Consider the following 14,653-nt stretch of genomic DNA (forward strand, 5'->3'; position numbering starts at 1 on the left):
AAGCAGTTGGCTGCAGCTTTGCAGAAATCATGACAGCTTGAATGCTTTGAAATCCCTCCAGTACATGTATACATCCAGACTAGACTGTGTTGCTTCTCTGTGTAATATAATATATATCAGTATATGCATAATTTTGTATTTCTTTCTTTATTTATGTATTTATGTATTTATTTAGTTAGTTAGTCATGTTTATGTAGTGTATATTGGAGGTGGTGGCCCTTTGAGAGCTGTATGCAACAAAATTTCATTTTAATGTAGGTGATTAGTGTACATTCAAAATGACAATAAAGTTTATCTATCTGTCTATCTATCTATCTATCTATCTATCTATCTATCTATCTATCTATCTATCTATCTATCTATCTATCTATCTATCTATCTATCATCTACCTGAGACAGTTAATCAAATTGATTTTGATTATGGGCCATGAAGTTACTGTCAATCCTTGGTTGTTATACAGATTTTTTTTCCAGGGGGATCTGTTCTCAACCACACACACATCATTTCTAGGGCTAAGCCCATTTACTTGGTTGCTAGTCAGACTATAGATTTCTTTCCTTCCACCTTTCCCAGATTATGGGCTTCTCCATAGAGCTGGGTCTTTGCATAATGTGTGCAAAGCATGAACTCTTGAGCTGATTTGTTTGATGATCCATTTGCTTGTTTTATTGGCTATCCAGGGTATTCTCAGGGATCTTCTCCAAGAGCAAAGTTCAAAAATACCAATGCTCTTTTCACCCCATTTCTACAAAATCCAACTTTTACTTATATGCAAGGTCACAAGGAAAATCATTAGCTGTGTAATTCTTATCCTTATAGGTATAGCCATATCCTGGCGTCCAAATATCTTTCCAAGGCCTTCATTGCTACTTGATAAGAAGTTAGTCTGTGGTATATTTCTTGACTGCTGTTTCTTTTGCTGTTCAAATTTATCAATAATGATACATAAATAAAATATTGCAACTTATTTGTTGCATCTTTTTTTGAAGAGCTTTGTCATAGGTTCATGTTTTCCATAAAGATGGTAGCAATAACAATAGCATTAGACTTATATACCACTTCACAGTGCTTTACAACCTTCTCTAAGTAGTTTATGGAGTCAGCATATTGCCCCCAACAATCTGGCTCTTCATTTTACCAACTCGGAAGGATGGAAGGCTGAGTCAACTTTGACTTGTTGAGAATAGAATTGCTGAACTGCTGGCAATTGGCAGAATTAGTCTGCAATACTGCATTCTAACCACTACACCATCACGGTAATCAAGCAGAACTTGTGTTACTACAGAAAAAAAGCTATATCAATTATCTATTTTTAAACTTCAGTCTTTACGTTGAAATTACTTTTGTACTTAGCATCTTTTTCTTCCCAAAATTCACTTTTATCATTCTCATACCTCTTGGATCACATTAGCTTATCTTGTTTCAAGTGTTCTTGCCTCTTATTGCTTTGCAATTAAATTCTTAGACTTTTATTACTTTTCTAGTTTTTCTTCTTCCTTTCTTCCTTTAAGTGCATAAAGACAACTGCATAAAGACAATTTCTGGCATGAAAACAAAGCATTTGTTGCAGTCATACATTATCAAGGGAAATAACACAAATGCATATTGTATATTAAACTTCTGCTTTAAATAAACAGGAAGAACATAGCGGCAAGATTTTACTTTCCCGAAAAGGTCCAAACAGACAAATCACAAGATCAAGAAGGATCCAATAATACTTAGTCTCCAGTTCATAGTTCAGCCTGGTAATTGCAAAGAGAACAGGGAATTTCAGGAAGGAGGGTAGAATGTTATATATTACATTTTTAAGCCCCCCATCTTCCTATAAGATGACTCTGGGCAGCTTACAAGTCATAAAAGAGGTAGAAAAATTATTGAAAGATTAAAATATTAAAATTACACATGTTACTTGCTAAAAATTGCTTGTTGGACAGATGTCCCCTTTTTATAGACTGACTGCCAGCTTGATTACATTGCTGAGTCATGTTCAAGTGGAGAAGTTCTGTTTTGTGGCTCTACTTGTTGTGAATCAATAAAGTTAATAACTTAAATGCAAATCAGGTTTGAAGACCTACACACTTGATTGGTCCTTGTACAACAACTTTGGATTGGGCCAGAACTAGTCCCTGATTGGCCACTATTTGGACTATTCTTATTGGTTATTAGTTTGAACTTGTTGCTCATCTCATTGGGTAATAGGGTAGCAGCTAGCCCTATAAAAGGGTTACTGCTGCCCATAGCCTTCTCTGTTCTGTTCTATTTACTGTTATTAAAGAGTTGAAGTCACTGGTCAGATGTCTGGTCTCCATTATTCTCCATACTTAACACTGGCGACGAGGATGGGATACGGAGACCGGAAGAGCTGACTAACCTACAGAGCAACCAACAGAGCACGTGGTTGAACACGCACCATCAACGGCAACATGGCCAGCGGTGCCGTACCACCCGCTCCATTCAACCCAGAAACCGAAGACTGAGGCATACATGGATCGGTTCCAGATGTTTCTGGAGACCAACAATTTGAAAGATGCAACAACCGGCAAAAAAGAGCTATCTTTCTAACTCACTCGCGGGCCTACCGTGTTTAAAATGGCAAAGTCACTTGCCAAGCCAGCAGAGGTAAAAGAGATGGACTGGGACGTCCTCGAGCCTTTACTACGGGCTCACTACGCGCCCACCGTGCCAACCTTAGTCAGAAGACACGAATATTACCAGAGGGATCAACGGAAAGGCGAAAGCCTTGCCAATTACATCACGGACCTCCGAACCTTGGAGGCCTCTGCGGATTTGCAGACTTAGAAGAAGCCCTCCGGGACCGCCTGGTTCTGGGCCTAGAAGACGGCACGATCCAGAGCAAAATTATGGCTAAGGGGGACATCAGCCTCACCGATGCCCTCAAAGAAGCCTCGGCAGCGGAGGCGACCAAGAAGTCGGCAGCCCGAATGCGCCGCACCAACGCACCGCCACGAACTCGCCAATGATACCTCGCCGCTCGCTCAGAGAGACACCCGGTATCAACTCACCACGAAGACCTAGAGTCCCCGTCCGACAGCGATGAGGAAGAGGTCAACCGACTTCGAACGGAGCGAGACCAGTCCACACAACACTCATTTCGACCGTGTGCCGGCTGTGGAGCCAATCACCACGATCCGGCTGCAAATTCCTCGACGCACTCTGCCGCAATTGCGGAGACGAGGTCACATCGCAAAGGTTTGCAGAAGCAAACAGAACTCAAACCCCGCACAGGCCGAATGCCAGTCTTCAGGATTCTTCGGCACACACCGAGAAAAATTGAACCACTACTACAGAAACAAACCGCCCACCACTTCCACCAGGCGCGAAGAAACCCGGCGGGAAGAGACCCACCAAACAATCACCATAGGCCACGCTACATCCCTTGATGCCGGGAAAATCCGAGTAAAGGTCGCCATCGAAAACAAACCTTGTGTGATGGAAGTGGACTCTGGATCTTCCTCTTGATGGTATCGTGGAAAACGCTTACAACAGCTCATTCCAACGATTCGCCGCCAAGACCTTAACCCTCAAAGGGTTATACTCAAAGACTATCAGGGTAACAGAATTCCCGCTGTCGGGTCCCGCAGATTCCAGGTCTCATTCAAGGACCGCACCGTCGCACTACCACTGACTGTCGTGGATCACGACAGGCCTAGCCTTTAGGCCTTCAATGGTTCAGACCGCTTGGAATCACTGTAGCCGAGTCCACAGGGCCGAGAGCAGCGATTGGGAGGAAGCACTCGTGCAAGAATTCCAAGACGCTTTTCGCGAACGGACTAGGCAAGTACAAGGGGACCCGATCTCGTTTAACTTGAACCCTGAGATAGCACCCATCCGCCTTAAGCCACGTGGTACCGCTCGCCTTGAAGCCTAAAATCGATGAACAACTCGATAAGCTAATAGCGCAGGGCGTACTGGAACCCACCGACCACGCCGTTGGGAAACCCCGATAGTGACACCTATCAATCCTGATGGGTCCCTAAGAATTTGCGGAGACTACCGGGCCACCTTAAACCACGCACTGCAGCAAAGTGCATATCCAGTGCCGGTAGTGCAACACTTGCTCCATTCCCTGGGTGGCGGGAAAGCCGCCAAACCAGATCTAGCCCAGGCGTATCAACAATTGCCTGTAGACCCAACCACAGCCGAGGCGCAAACGATCGTAACGCATAGGGGCGCATTTAAATGCAACCGGCTCCAATTCGGGTAGGTCGCCCTGGAATCTTCCAGAGTTTAATGGAAAGGTTGTTACAAGGGATAAGAGGCGTTGTCCCATATTTCGACGATGTACTCATCGCTGCACCTAACAAAGACATTCTAGAAACACGACTCAGAGAGGTTTTACGAAGTTTTCAAAATGCAGGCCTCAGAGTAAAAAAGATAAATGCCAGTTATGTACCGAAAAAGTAGAATTTCTGGGATATCTCCTGGACAGCCAAGGAATCCATCCCACCGAAGACAAATTACGGGCAATTAAAAGGCCCCCACCCAAGGAACAAGGCAGACCTACAGGCGTTCCTTGGACTTATCAATTTCTATAATGTCTTTTACCCCACAAAGCAACGGTAGCTGAACCATTGCATAGACTATTAGACAAAAAAGCAACGTGGGTGTGGGGACAACGGGAACAACATGCTTTCCAACAAGTAAAGAAATTGCTAACTTCTGATTCTGTACTTATGCAGTACAACGAGACTCTACCGCTCACTATCACGGTGACGCATCACCTTTGGGGTTGGGGCAATTCTGGCCCACGTATTACCAAATGGAGCGGAAGCCCCCATCGCTTTTTTTCACGAACCTTAGCTAAAGCTGAACGAAATTATAGTCAGCTGGACAAAGAAGCTTTAGCTATTGTGGCTGCAGTTAAAAGATTTCATGAATATGTTTATGGCCGTGCGCTTACAATAATCACTGATCATAAACCGCTACTGGGAATCATTGCGGGTAATAAACCAACCCAGTATATATTGTCCCCCAGAATGACCCGTTGGTCTGAATTCTTGGCGGCCTACAACTACACCTTGCAACATCGCCCAGGGAAATCAATTCTCCACGCTGATGCATTGAGCAGAACGCCGCTTCCAGACTCTGTTGTAGATCCAGCCCCCACCATTTCAACACTACAGATCGAAGCTCTACATGTGCCACCATTGACGGCTAGAGACATTGCCTTTGAAACAAAACGTGACCCCGTTCTGCAACACATCCTACGCTGGGTTGAACAGGGGTGGCCGACAGACCAAATAGCACGGAATGGGCGCCTTTCAAAAGCCGCCAAACCGAGCTGTTTTCCCAGAAAGGCTGTATCTTGTGGGGCGATCGAGTCGTAATCCCTAGCAAATTGCAACAAACTGTTTTGGCGGTATTGCATGAAGGACATCCGGGTATCGTGCGGATGAAAGCACTCGCACGCAGCTACGCTTGGTGGCCGGGAATCGACAAAAGAATCGAGGCCTGGGTCGCTACTTGTCAACGTTGCCAAGACGTCAGCAACGCTCCGCCTAAAGCAATCCCGACCGAATGGGAAACTCCGAGAGGACCATGGTCCCGTATTCATATTGACTTTGCGGGGCCTACCAAAGGACACACTTTCCTTATTACTGTCAATGCCTATTCAAATTGGCTCGAGATCCATCGAATGAACACAACTACAACGGACTCAGTTATCAATAAATTAAACAGACTATTTGCCACACATGGGTTCCCAGACGTGTTGGTCTCGGACAACGCCCACAGTTTACTGCGTTACCCTTTGAACAATATCTTGCTGATCGGGGCATCCGCCATGCGCTAACCTCGCCCGCGCACCCCGCGGCCAATGGACGTGTAGAACGCATGGTACAATTTGTAAAAAGACCCTTCACAAAATGGAATTCGCAACATCGACGAGAAAATCAATCGAATTCTCTTGCTACAGCATATCACGCCCCACAGCGTGACCAACAAAACACCCGCTGAACTTCTTATGGGCGGAAACTACGATCGCACCTTGACCGAGCTCCACCCCGCATTCGCACCGGAAAAGCCCTTCGGCTCCAGCAGCAAATGCCGGAATTTAAGGTAGGCGATTTAATCTTTGCCAAAAACTTTTCCGCGACCCGTTGTGGATACCCGCAACCGTTACCCACCTCACCGGGCCTAGATCTTACCGCCTGCTAACAGACGATGGGAGGGTGTGGAAATGCCACATAGACCAACTCCGATCGAGATTACCACCCAGCGCCCTTGACTCCCGGGTTCACCAACTCAAGGGGGAGGAAATATCGAGGAAATTGACTTTGATATGACAAATAGCAGGCCAACGGAAACCCTACGGCCCAGCGAAACACCGGAACTTGAAGTGGGAGGGAGTTGACTTTTTCAGGGAACTTTAATACGGGGAAACCGAACTGCAAAACCCCGAAGAAACACGGAGTAGCAGAGACAACCAGAGTGAAAGCAGCACGGAATCACCGTGCAGCGAAACAGAATTTAATAAAGATCATCTAAACGCTCCACCGAACCGGACCTTAGACCAAAACCGTGGAGCCTCGAAATCATCCAGGCAGACCAAACGGCCTGTCTATCTTGAGGATTTTATTACAGCTCTCCTCAAACGGAACCCAAGGGGAGGGGTGTTGTGAATCAATAAAAGTTAATAACTTAAATGCAAATCAGGGTTTGAAGACCTACACACTTGATTGGTCCTTGTACAACAACTTTGGATTGGGCCAGAACTAGTCCCTGATTGGCCACTATTTGGACTATTCTTATTGGTTATTAGTTTGAACTTGTTGCTCATCTCATTGGGTAATAGGGTAGCAGCTAGCCCTATAAAAGGGTTACTGCTGCCCATAGCCTTCTCTGTTCTGTTCTATTTACTGTTATTAAAGAGTTGAAGTCACTGGTCAGATGTCTGGTCTCCATTATTCTCCATACTTAACACTACTATTTGTAATTTATGATATGTTGTAGGGCTGGAGACCTTGCCTCATTTAGAGCCAACTGAGCTAGCTTGTGATTTTCTAAGCTTGTGGTTTAGTGAAGCTAGTTAGGGTGTTCACTTTTTAAATCTGTAGTGATCCCGGCCAGGTTGGTTACTCATAAAATTACCTGTCTGTTTTATGTTGCTGCAACAACCATTCTTGTCTTTCTGCCCTCTGTGGGAATTCCCCTTTAGATAAATGCAGGATCTTTTTGCCATCTCTCTTCTTTTTGTTGCAGCCCCTCATGGATTTCAAGGGGCTGCTTTCCACTCTTCCTTTCTCTGGCACAGCAGCTGTCATTTTGCATAATTTACTTTGCATAAGACAGAATTGAGGAAAACCAAACTACTCCTCTACTCCAATCTTCTTTTCCAGGTCAAGTTTGCCTGTCTCTTTTGAGGTGTCCAGACTGCTGGATGGCTAATTACAGCTTCTCCATTCTCATTTCATCTCCATGTCTCCACCCCTCCAATAGCAATCTCCTTTTACTCAGTTCATCATTGCATTCGCTTTCTCCTGGTATGTAAAGAGGAACCGTTGAATGGATAGAAGAGCACCTGTTCTCGTTCCTTCCCTTCCCTTTTCAGCTCTTCCTCCAGTGGTGGGACAGCACAGTTTACTGATGTGGTAGGGGAGATGACAGAGTGAGCATTTCGCTATATAACCACATTAAAGGTAGTTGGACAGACAGATGGACTAACAACAGAACCTGGGAGGAAAAAAATGGAAAACTAAACTAAAAAATGGAAAACTCAGGAGAAAAAAATGGAAAAGTAAAGCTTTTCATGACTGTATAAAATGCTGATTGAATCTAGTAGAGGTTACTGGAAAGGTTGAAGCCCAAGTACAGTAGCAAAGCCACAGTCCTGCTGAGTTGAGACCATTAGTGGTGCCAGCAGCTGGGAAAGTGGGGTGTGAAAATTGTTCTCCATTCCCCCTAGCCTCAGGTTTTGAATGGAAGCAAACAATCTTCCGGTCTGAAAGAGAGAAATCTTTGACCTTTTCCCACCGGCACATTCACTATTGAGAGAAAAAGTAAAGTAACACATGGGACAAAAAATGCTGAAGAGCTTTTGCTGGCCTTTGGCAGACAAAACAGAATGAAAGGGGGGGAAAAGCCAAAGATAAAAGGCAGATAATTTGGATTAGAAAAGAGGCTACTAGTAGAATAGAAAATATAGAGATATAACACTAAAGAGATATAGAGATGTAATATTACAGCAATATAGAAATACCACAGGAGATAGATTTTGAAGATTAAAAAAAACTGAAATAATAGTCTTAGGACATTGGGGTAGGAATAAGTTAATAGAAAAAACAGGCATCATAATAGCAACATAGAAGTAGCATTAATATAAGGCATAGGTCCCAAAATTACATAGGAGTATAGGGAAAAAAAACCCAGTAATATAAAAGAGAACATATGTAGCTCAGGCATGAACTCTTGAGGTCTTGGTGCTCTCTGGGCTCTTTTGAATTGTATGCAAATGTAGTTTATTTCAATGTGTCTGTTGATGGCTGATTTGTCTGAATGCCTAATTTGTCTGAGGTTGAAACCAGTACCATCAGAGGTGGTATTCAGCAGGTTCTGACCAGTTCTGGGGAACTGGTAGCGGAAATTTTGAGTAGTTTGGAGAACTGGCAAATAGCACATCTGACTGGAGATTTTACAGTATCCTTCCCCTGCCATGCCCACAGAACCGGTAGTAAAAACATTTGAATCCCACCACCGAGTACCATGAATCGAAAGAACAAGGAAGTAAATTCAAGCAAGATAGCACGGGGAACTTCTTGGCTGTTTGAGCTGTCAAAGAATAGAACATAAACGGGTAGGTTTTTGTTTGCTGGAGATTTTCAAACAGAGGCCACATAAACATTTTAGTGTATTTTAGTGCAGTAGCCCCCATTCTTTTTGGGCACCAGGGACCAGTTCTATGGAGAAAGGTTTTTCTGTGGATTGGAGGGGGCATAGTTTCATGTGGTGCCTGCATCCCATGAATCGGGCTTTGCTTTTTTGTGTGACCCAGTTTCTGGCATGCTGAGGACTGGTACCAGTCCACGGACTCCTGTTTTAGTGGTATCTAAGCAATTCTAAATAGCCTTTTACCAAGAATTTACAAATTATTCATTTAATCCTCTTCTTGCCCCAATTCCATGGATTATCTCGGTAAGATGGGTTTTGCTTTTCCTAAATGGTAATTCTCAAATTTAATAAATTTAATAAAGAAAGGGTTTTTAATATTTTCTCTTTTGTTTATAAAAATACACTAGTTTCAAAAATATTTAAGAATCGCTGGTCTATAGTATGTGCATCTCACTTCCGTTTTATAGATAAAATGGATCTGTTCTAGTAATTCTGCTATTCCCTAGAGCAGTGATGGCTAACCTTTTCGTCATCGCGTGACGAAAGTGTGTGCGTGAGCACGCATGTGTGCCTGCACCCATAATGCAATGCGTGTGCATCCCCCATCCCCTGCACATGCACACGCAACCCCCCTGCATGCACACACATCTCCTGTGCATGCCCCGCCTCCCACGCATGCGCAGCATATACCTGATAATCAGCTGGCTGGTGGGAGGTGCGCACGCATGCGCAGTGGATCTATTCCAGGGAACGGCTTGTGTGCTGGCAGAAATGGCTCTGTGTGCCACTTCCAGCATGCGTGCCATAGGTTTGCCCTCATGGACCTGAAGCTATTGAGATGCAAGCTTTCTTTTATACACACACATGCATACATACACAAATAGACATCTGATTAAACAGATATGCTAGGTTCATCTTGTGTCAGTGCAGCAAAAAGAACAAAATCAAACCCCCTTAATACAAATTTCTACAGGTATATTTCTATATAGAAGTATGTTTCTATCAAGGAAATTATATTTCAAAATTTAAAAATGGATTATATTGCCTTTTTACGTAATGTTATTGAATGATTATAATTGATTTCCACTTTAAACTAACTACTCAACTTCAGCAAAAAACAGATTCTTATGTTTAACTCAATTGTTACAACAAAAAATGTTTTAATACTAAATACTTTTTACTTACTTTTGATATCTTGCTCTTATTGTCACCTGTCAAAAATGCCAAATTGTTAATTTCATTCTGAATCACAAAATTTTGTTCTTCTCTCTTAAAATTCTGGAAAAAAATGATAAAGATGTCATTGGAGCACTTATTTTACATACACATCAACATGTTTTCACGATTGTAAAACTAGCATGTGAAATACTATCTTACATGTGATTTACACCACAGGATGAAAACTTCTGCCACCATTCGGAAAAGTTCATCAGAATCAGCCTCTGGTTTTTTAAGCCAGTTGGATCTTAAAAGAGAAGCAACATAAGTTTATTAGACTGAAGTCCATGGGATCATCACTTTTTAATTTTAATTTTAGCACTTTGTTTCTGGTACCATGTATCAAATTATCAGTGTATATAGGAGAATTGTTCACTATGCTATTCCTTTTACTGGCTGGATGCAATAATAGTGCAATTCAATCCACGTCTCCACAAAAGTAAATCCCATTGAGCTTAAGAACGGAACTTAGTTCTAAGTAAGTGTAGAAGGATATCTGTCAATCACGACAGCAAAATCAATCAATATTCCTTTTTTTAGCAACTTAAAACCTTAATACATTTCCACAGTTTAGAATCCATAGTCTTTTTCTTTTTATTCCTTTCAGGAATTATATATCCTCTCTAACACTCCAATATTAGAAAAAGCTTATGTTTAAATATAAGAATGTTCATGTTAGCAAAGAATTTGTAGGAATTGCCTTGGGCCACAAGGATTAGAAAAACATGATTTTATATTTTAATAAACCACAATATTATCAATATTTTAAATAATTTCAATCACTTTTACAATAATAAATCTCTAAATGGTAAAAGTTGCAACAAACTGCTTTGAAAAGCTAAAACACAGAGTATTAAAAGCTTTTTATACATCTTCAGTAAAATCTCAAGTATCCTTACTATTCTGAATGTTTGTTGGCTTGACATCCATTTGAGTTGATATGAAGGCAGTCATTCAAATGTTTCTTTTTCTGACTATCCTAAATTTAGTGAAGCTTGAGGACAATAATGCTCCCTTTGTCCTATTCATTATTGATTTTTCTCAAGAAAGCACTCTATTCTTTGTTGTGTCAGGTGTCAACACTTTCAAACTTTCCACTTATCAGGATTAGTTAATACTGGTTGTTGATCCATGAAGTGACCCTGGCTCATTTCTTGTGAATGACCTTGACTTTTTTTTCCCCTTGATGATTGATCCAAGATAAGGAGAATCTATTATTTACACATGATATGAATTTTCAACATTATTGCAGCAATCAAGCACATAATTTGTATGTAAGGCAAAATGTTTGATAAACTGTATATTTTAAGGGGATGTTTTACAGAATATATTTTAATTCCTCAAATATTAATAATGAACAGAAAAACAATTCAAGGAATACATGGCCAACAGCAACAAATCATCAAGGGGATGGGGTGGGTAGGGTTTTATGGATTTTATTTTGTGATTTTTTTAATGCTGTAAGCCAATGAGGGTCACAGTGCTTGAGTTGGGCAATCATATAAATGTGTAAATAAACAATAACAATTAACCACTAAGGGAAACTGGGGAATTCTGTAAATAAATTTGAAGCAAATAATACAGCCAGGAAAGTGGCCCAACCATCAGATGACAAAGGAGTGAAATGATGTTCCTGGAAAATATGAATATTAGAGACAAACTGAATGAATTCTATACATCTATCTTTATCTTCACTGAGATTAATGGCTATTTACTGATTAATAAATAAATAATGATGTGTGATAGCTATTGATTTGGATATTGTTAAAAATACATACATGGATGGTGAACATAGGTATCAAGGATGTTTTGAGACTTTTTGCAGGTTGGCCAGAATATGCCTTGAAACATGAGTACCAAGGGAATAATGGCAGGTCAGCAGTATATCTCCTTTATTTGCATGAGTGCCCCAATAACACCCATTACTCATTTGATTGTACAGTATTACTTTCAGAGTGGATTTCAACTATCCTTGCTGTTTACCATCCATTATGACTTTGGTTTGTATGTTGTTGTTTTTTGTATCCTTCATTGAACAGGACACAGTGCTTGCAACATTCAGATTTTTTTAATATTGTTGTGTGTTTTATGTGGGGCTTTCACTGAAGATACTGATACATAATACCCAGATTATTAACAAGATCTTGAGATCATATGTTAATCTACACTGAAAAACCTCACTGACTGAGGTAGATTCCAAATTTTGGTTTTCAAGCCAGCATTACTTGAACCAAAAGCCAATATGGACCTTCTGTATCTTCCCTATTTATTTTCACTTGTAGATTTCTAGAGTGCTATTGTTGGCAATCAAGAGATACAGCATTTTCATTAATGATTTCTGTTTGGAACATTTTCTCTAGGGCATCCTGGCATCCACTGGCTCCTCCAGAAGTTATCCCAACCCTCCTGCCCTGATCTTTAAAAACTAAAAAATTACTTAAAATCTATCTAAGGTGTCATGCAGGAACCAAAACATTATTAGATTTTAATTTTGTGTTTTCATCACAAAAAGTATGTGGTGGCATTTAAAAGCTAGGAAAGCCAGCTTTTAAATGCCAGGTCTGACATTTATAGATAGAGCTAACTTACTATTTGGTCAAACAAAAGGTAGTTATTTTAGGTATTTTTGTTTTTAATCTATTTGTACTGATGCTTATTCATTTTGTTAACCATCTTGGGAACATTTATGTTATGCTGAAATACTGCAAATACTTTTGCAAATAAATATATTTTAAATTCTCCCACCTGTTGTTGTCTACATAGCGGATCAACATAGGATAAAAGGCATAAAGATCTCGACAAAGAACTGCAAATTCATCTAGAATGAGAAGTTCTGCTTCTTGGGTATCAGTTTTATTGTCTGCTTTTAGTTGCTCTTCTTCAATCACTATTTTAATGGCTTTCTTCTTTAGCTTTTCCAAAGTTGGAATAAAATGACTTTTCAACAGATCTGGTCTGGCTTTACTTATGATTGGCTGAGCATACACTATATGCAAAATATATATAAAAATAATTTTTAATAGAAAATATCACATTGAAAAGAATTATATATACAAATTTATTCAAGTACTGGTTTGTTGCTGCACTGAACTTTGAGTCTTAAGACTTAACTCGCTAATAACAATATCACACTGTTGTTCTGTGCATGACCTGTAATTTCACGCCAATTTGCCATTATCCCCAATCTGAAAAAATGTGTGTTATGCTACTTGTGGTCTGATCAACAGTCAGTCTGTGACTGCAGATTTTGGTTTTTTAACTAAAAATGAACTTTCTATGTTTGAATGTAATGGGAATCTGCTGTTTAATTAAAATGATAGAAAATTCGTGTTGCTTCTTAAATATAAAATATAGAACAAAGTAGCTCAAAATTTACCATGGATTATTTTTTAACGCATGATTGGATGTGACATCTACACTAAGCTGTAATTTCAACAAAATAGAACATTTTTCTAGAACATAATGTATCACATCTGGGAGGCATATATAATACCCATTCTACAACAATGTATTTAAATGAAATAGAAGCCAAGCATGCCATAAAGTTTTTAAAAGCACTTTAAAATTTCTAATGAAATAATTTTTTCTATAGATGTTAAGAGTCAGTTCTAAATAAATGAGATACTCAGAACCTACTCAGTGATGCAGGCCTAGTGAATTTAGCTACACTTTTCATGTGCATATTTTCTTACAGAATACATATTAATGGATGAACATGGATGAACTTATTTCTAGTAATCCTTTCAATTGCCTTGATTAATGTTTAAAATCTAACTACTTCCTGGAAAGAGATCATATACTGCATATTTCTATTTTTGTTAAATAGGGAAAGTTTTTATTGCCTTCACTTAAAAGTTTCCACTAGAAAGAAATCCTATATTTAAAACTGGTGTTTAATTAAATGCTGAACTCATAGTCTTTTACTTGTTAAATGTGAACCAGGCATTGTGGAAACATCTTCATCAAAATTTAGGATAATTACTAGAATAACCAACAAATGTAGAATGTAGCTTTATGGTAAGTACCTGCAATTCTTTTCATCCAAGTTGCTTCATCTATTCCCAAATTATTGTTGATGATTTTCAAAATGTTCCCCAGTATTATACTAAGATGCTCGGATGTCACCATTGTGCAGCAAGATCCATCACTCTCTGAATTATTTTCAGGTCCTTTTTCCCACCAGTATGACAGATAGTTGCACAGCATGGGCAAGATCACTTCAATTACATGCGGCATTTCAGTATACCTGGCTCCAGATTCAGCCAAGCTATTTATTTCTTTCATTAAGCCAACCAAATGAGGGATTTCTGGACACATTTCTTCTACTGTCTCAGGCATGCCTAAAACTTTATATCACATAAGAATATGTTTAAGTAGGCTACCATATTTATTTTTTTGAAAAAGCTAAAGCACATTTTAATTAATATCATTTCTATCATAACGTGGAACAAAAAACCATATTTTTATCCCCTACTTCTTAGTTGGAAAGAGATTCTGGGCTGACTATCCACAGCAATAAACATGATTCAACAGATCTAACTTCTGTCTAACAGCATTAGATACTTTGCTTCTATGCTACATATGGAG

The 14,653-nt window shown here is 40.1% G+C and overlaps 1 protein-coding gene across 1 annotated transcript in view; it reads right to left on the reverse strand.

Moving 5' to 3' along the window:
• RYR3 (ryanodine receptor 3) overlaps window positions 1–14,653 on the reverse strand; it is a 312,006-nt gene that overhangs the window by 69,768 nt on the left and 227,585 nt on the right. The window contains exons 66-69 of the mRNA XM_087951743.1: window positions 14,092–14,412; window positions 12,812–13,052; window positions 10,226–10,313; window positions 10,034–10,126 (exon numbers count right to left, since the gene is read on the reverse strand). Coding sequence (XP_087807869.1) covers window positions 10,034–10,126; window positions 10,226–10,313; window positions 12,812–13,052; window positions 14,092–14,412 — 743 coding nt within the window. The remainder of the gene's footprint in view (window positions 1–10,033; window positions 10,127–10,225; window positions 10,314–12,811; window positions 13,053–14,091; window positions 14,413–14,653) is intronic.

The sequence above is a fragment of the Notechis scutatus genome, chromosome 1 (assembly GCF_049901735.1).
Source record: "Notechis scutatus isolate UNSWTSFEM ecotype Mainland chromosome 1, rNotScu1.2, whole genome shotgun sequence".
Taxonomy (NCBI): domain Eukaryota; kingdom Metazoa; phylum Chordata; class Lepidosauria; order Squamata; family Elapidae; genus Notechis; species Notechis scutatus.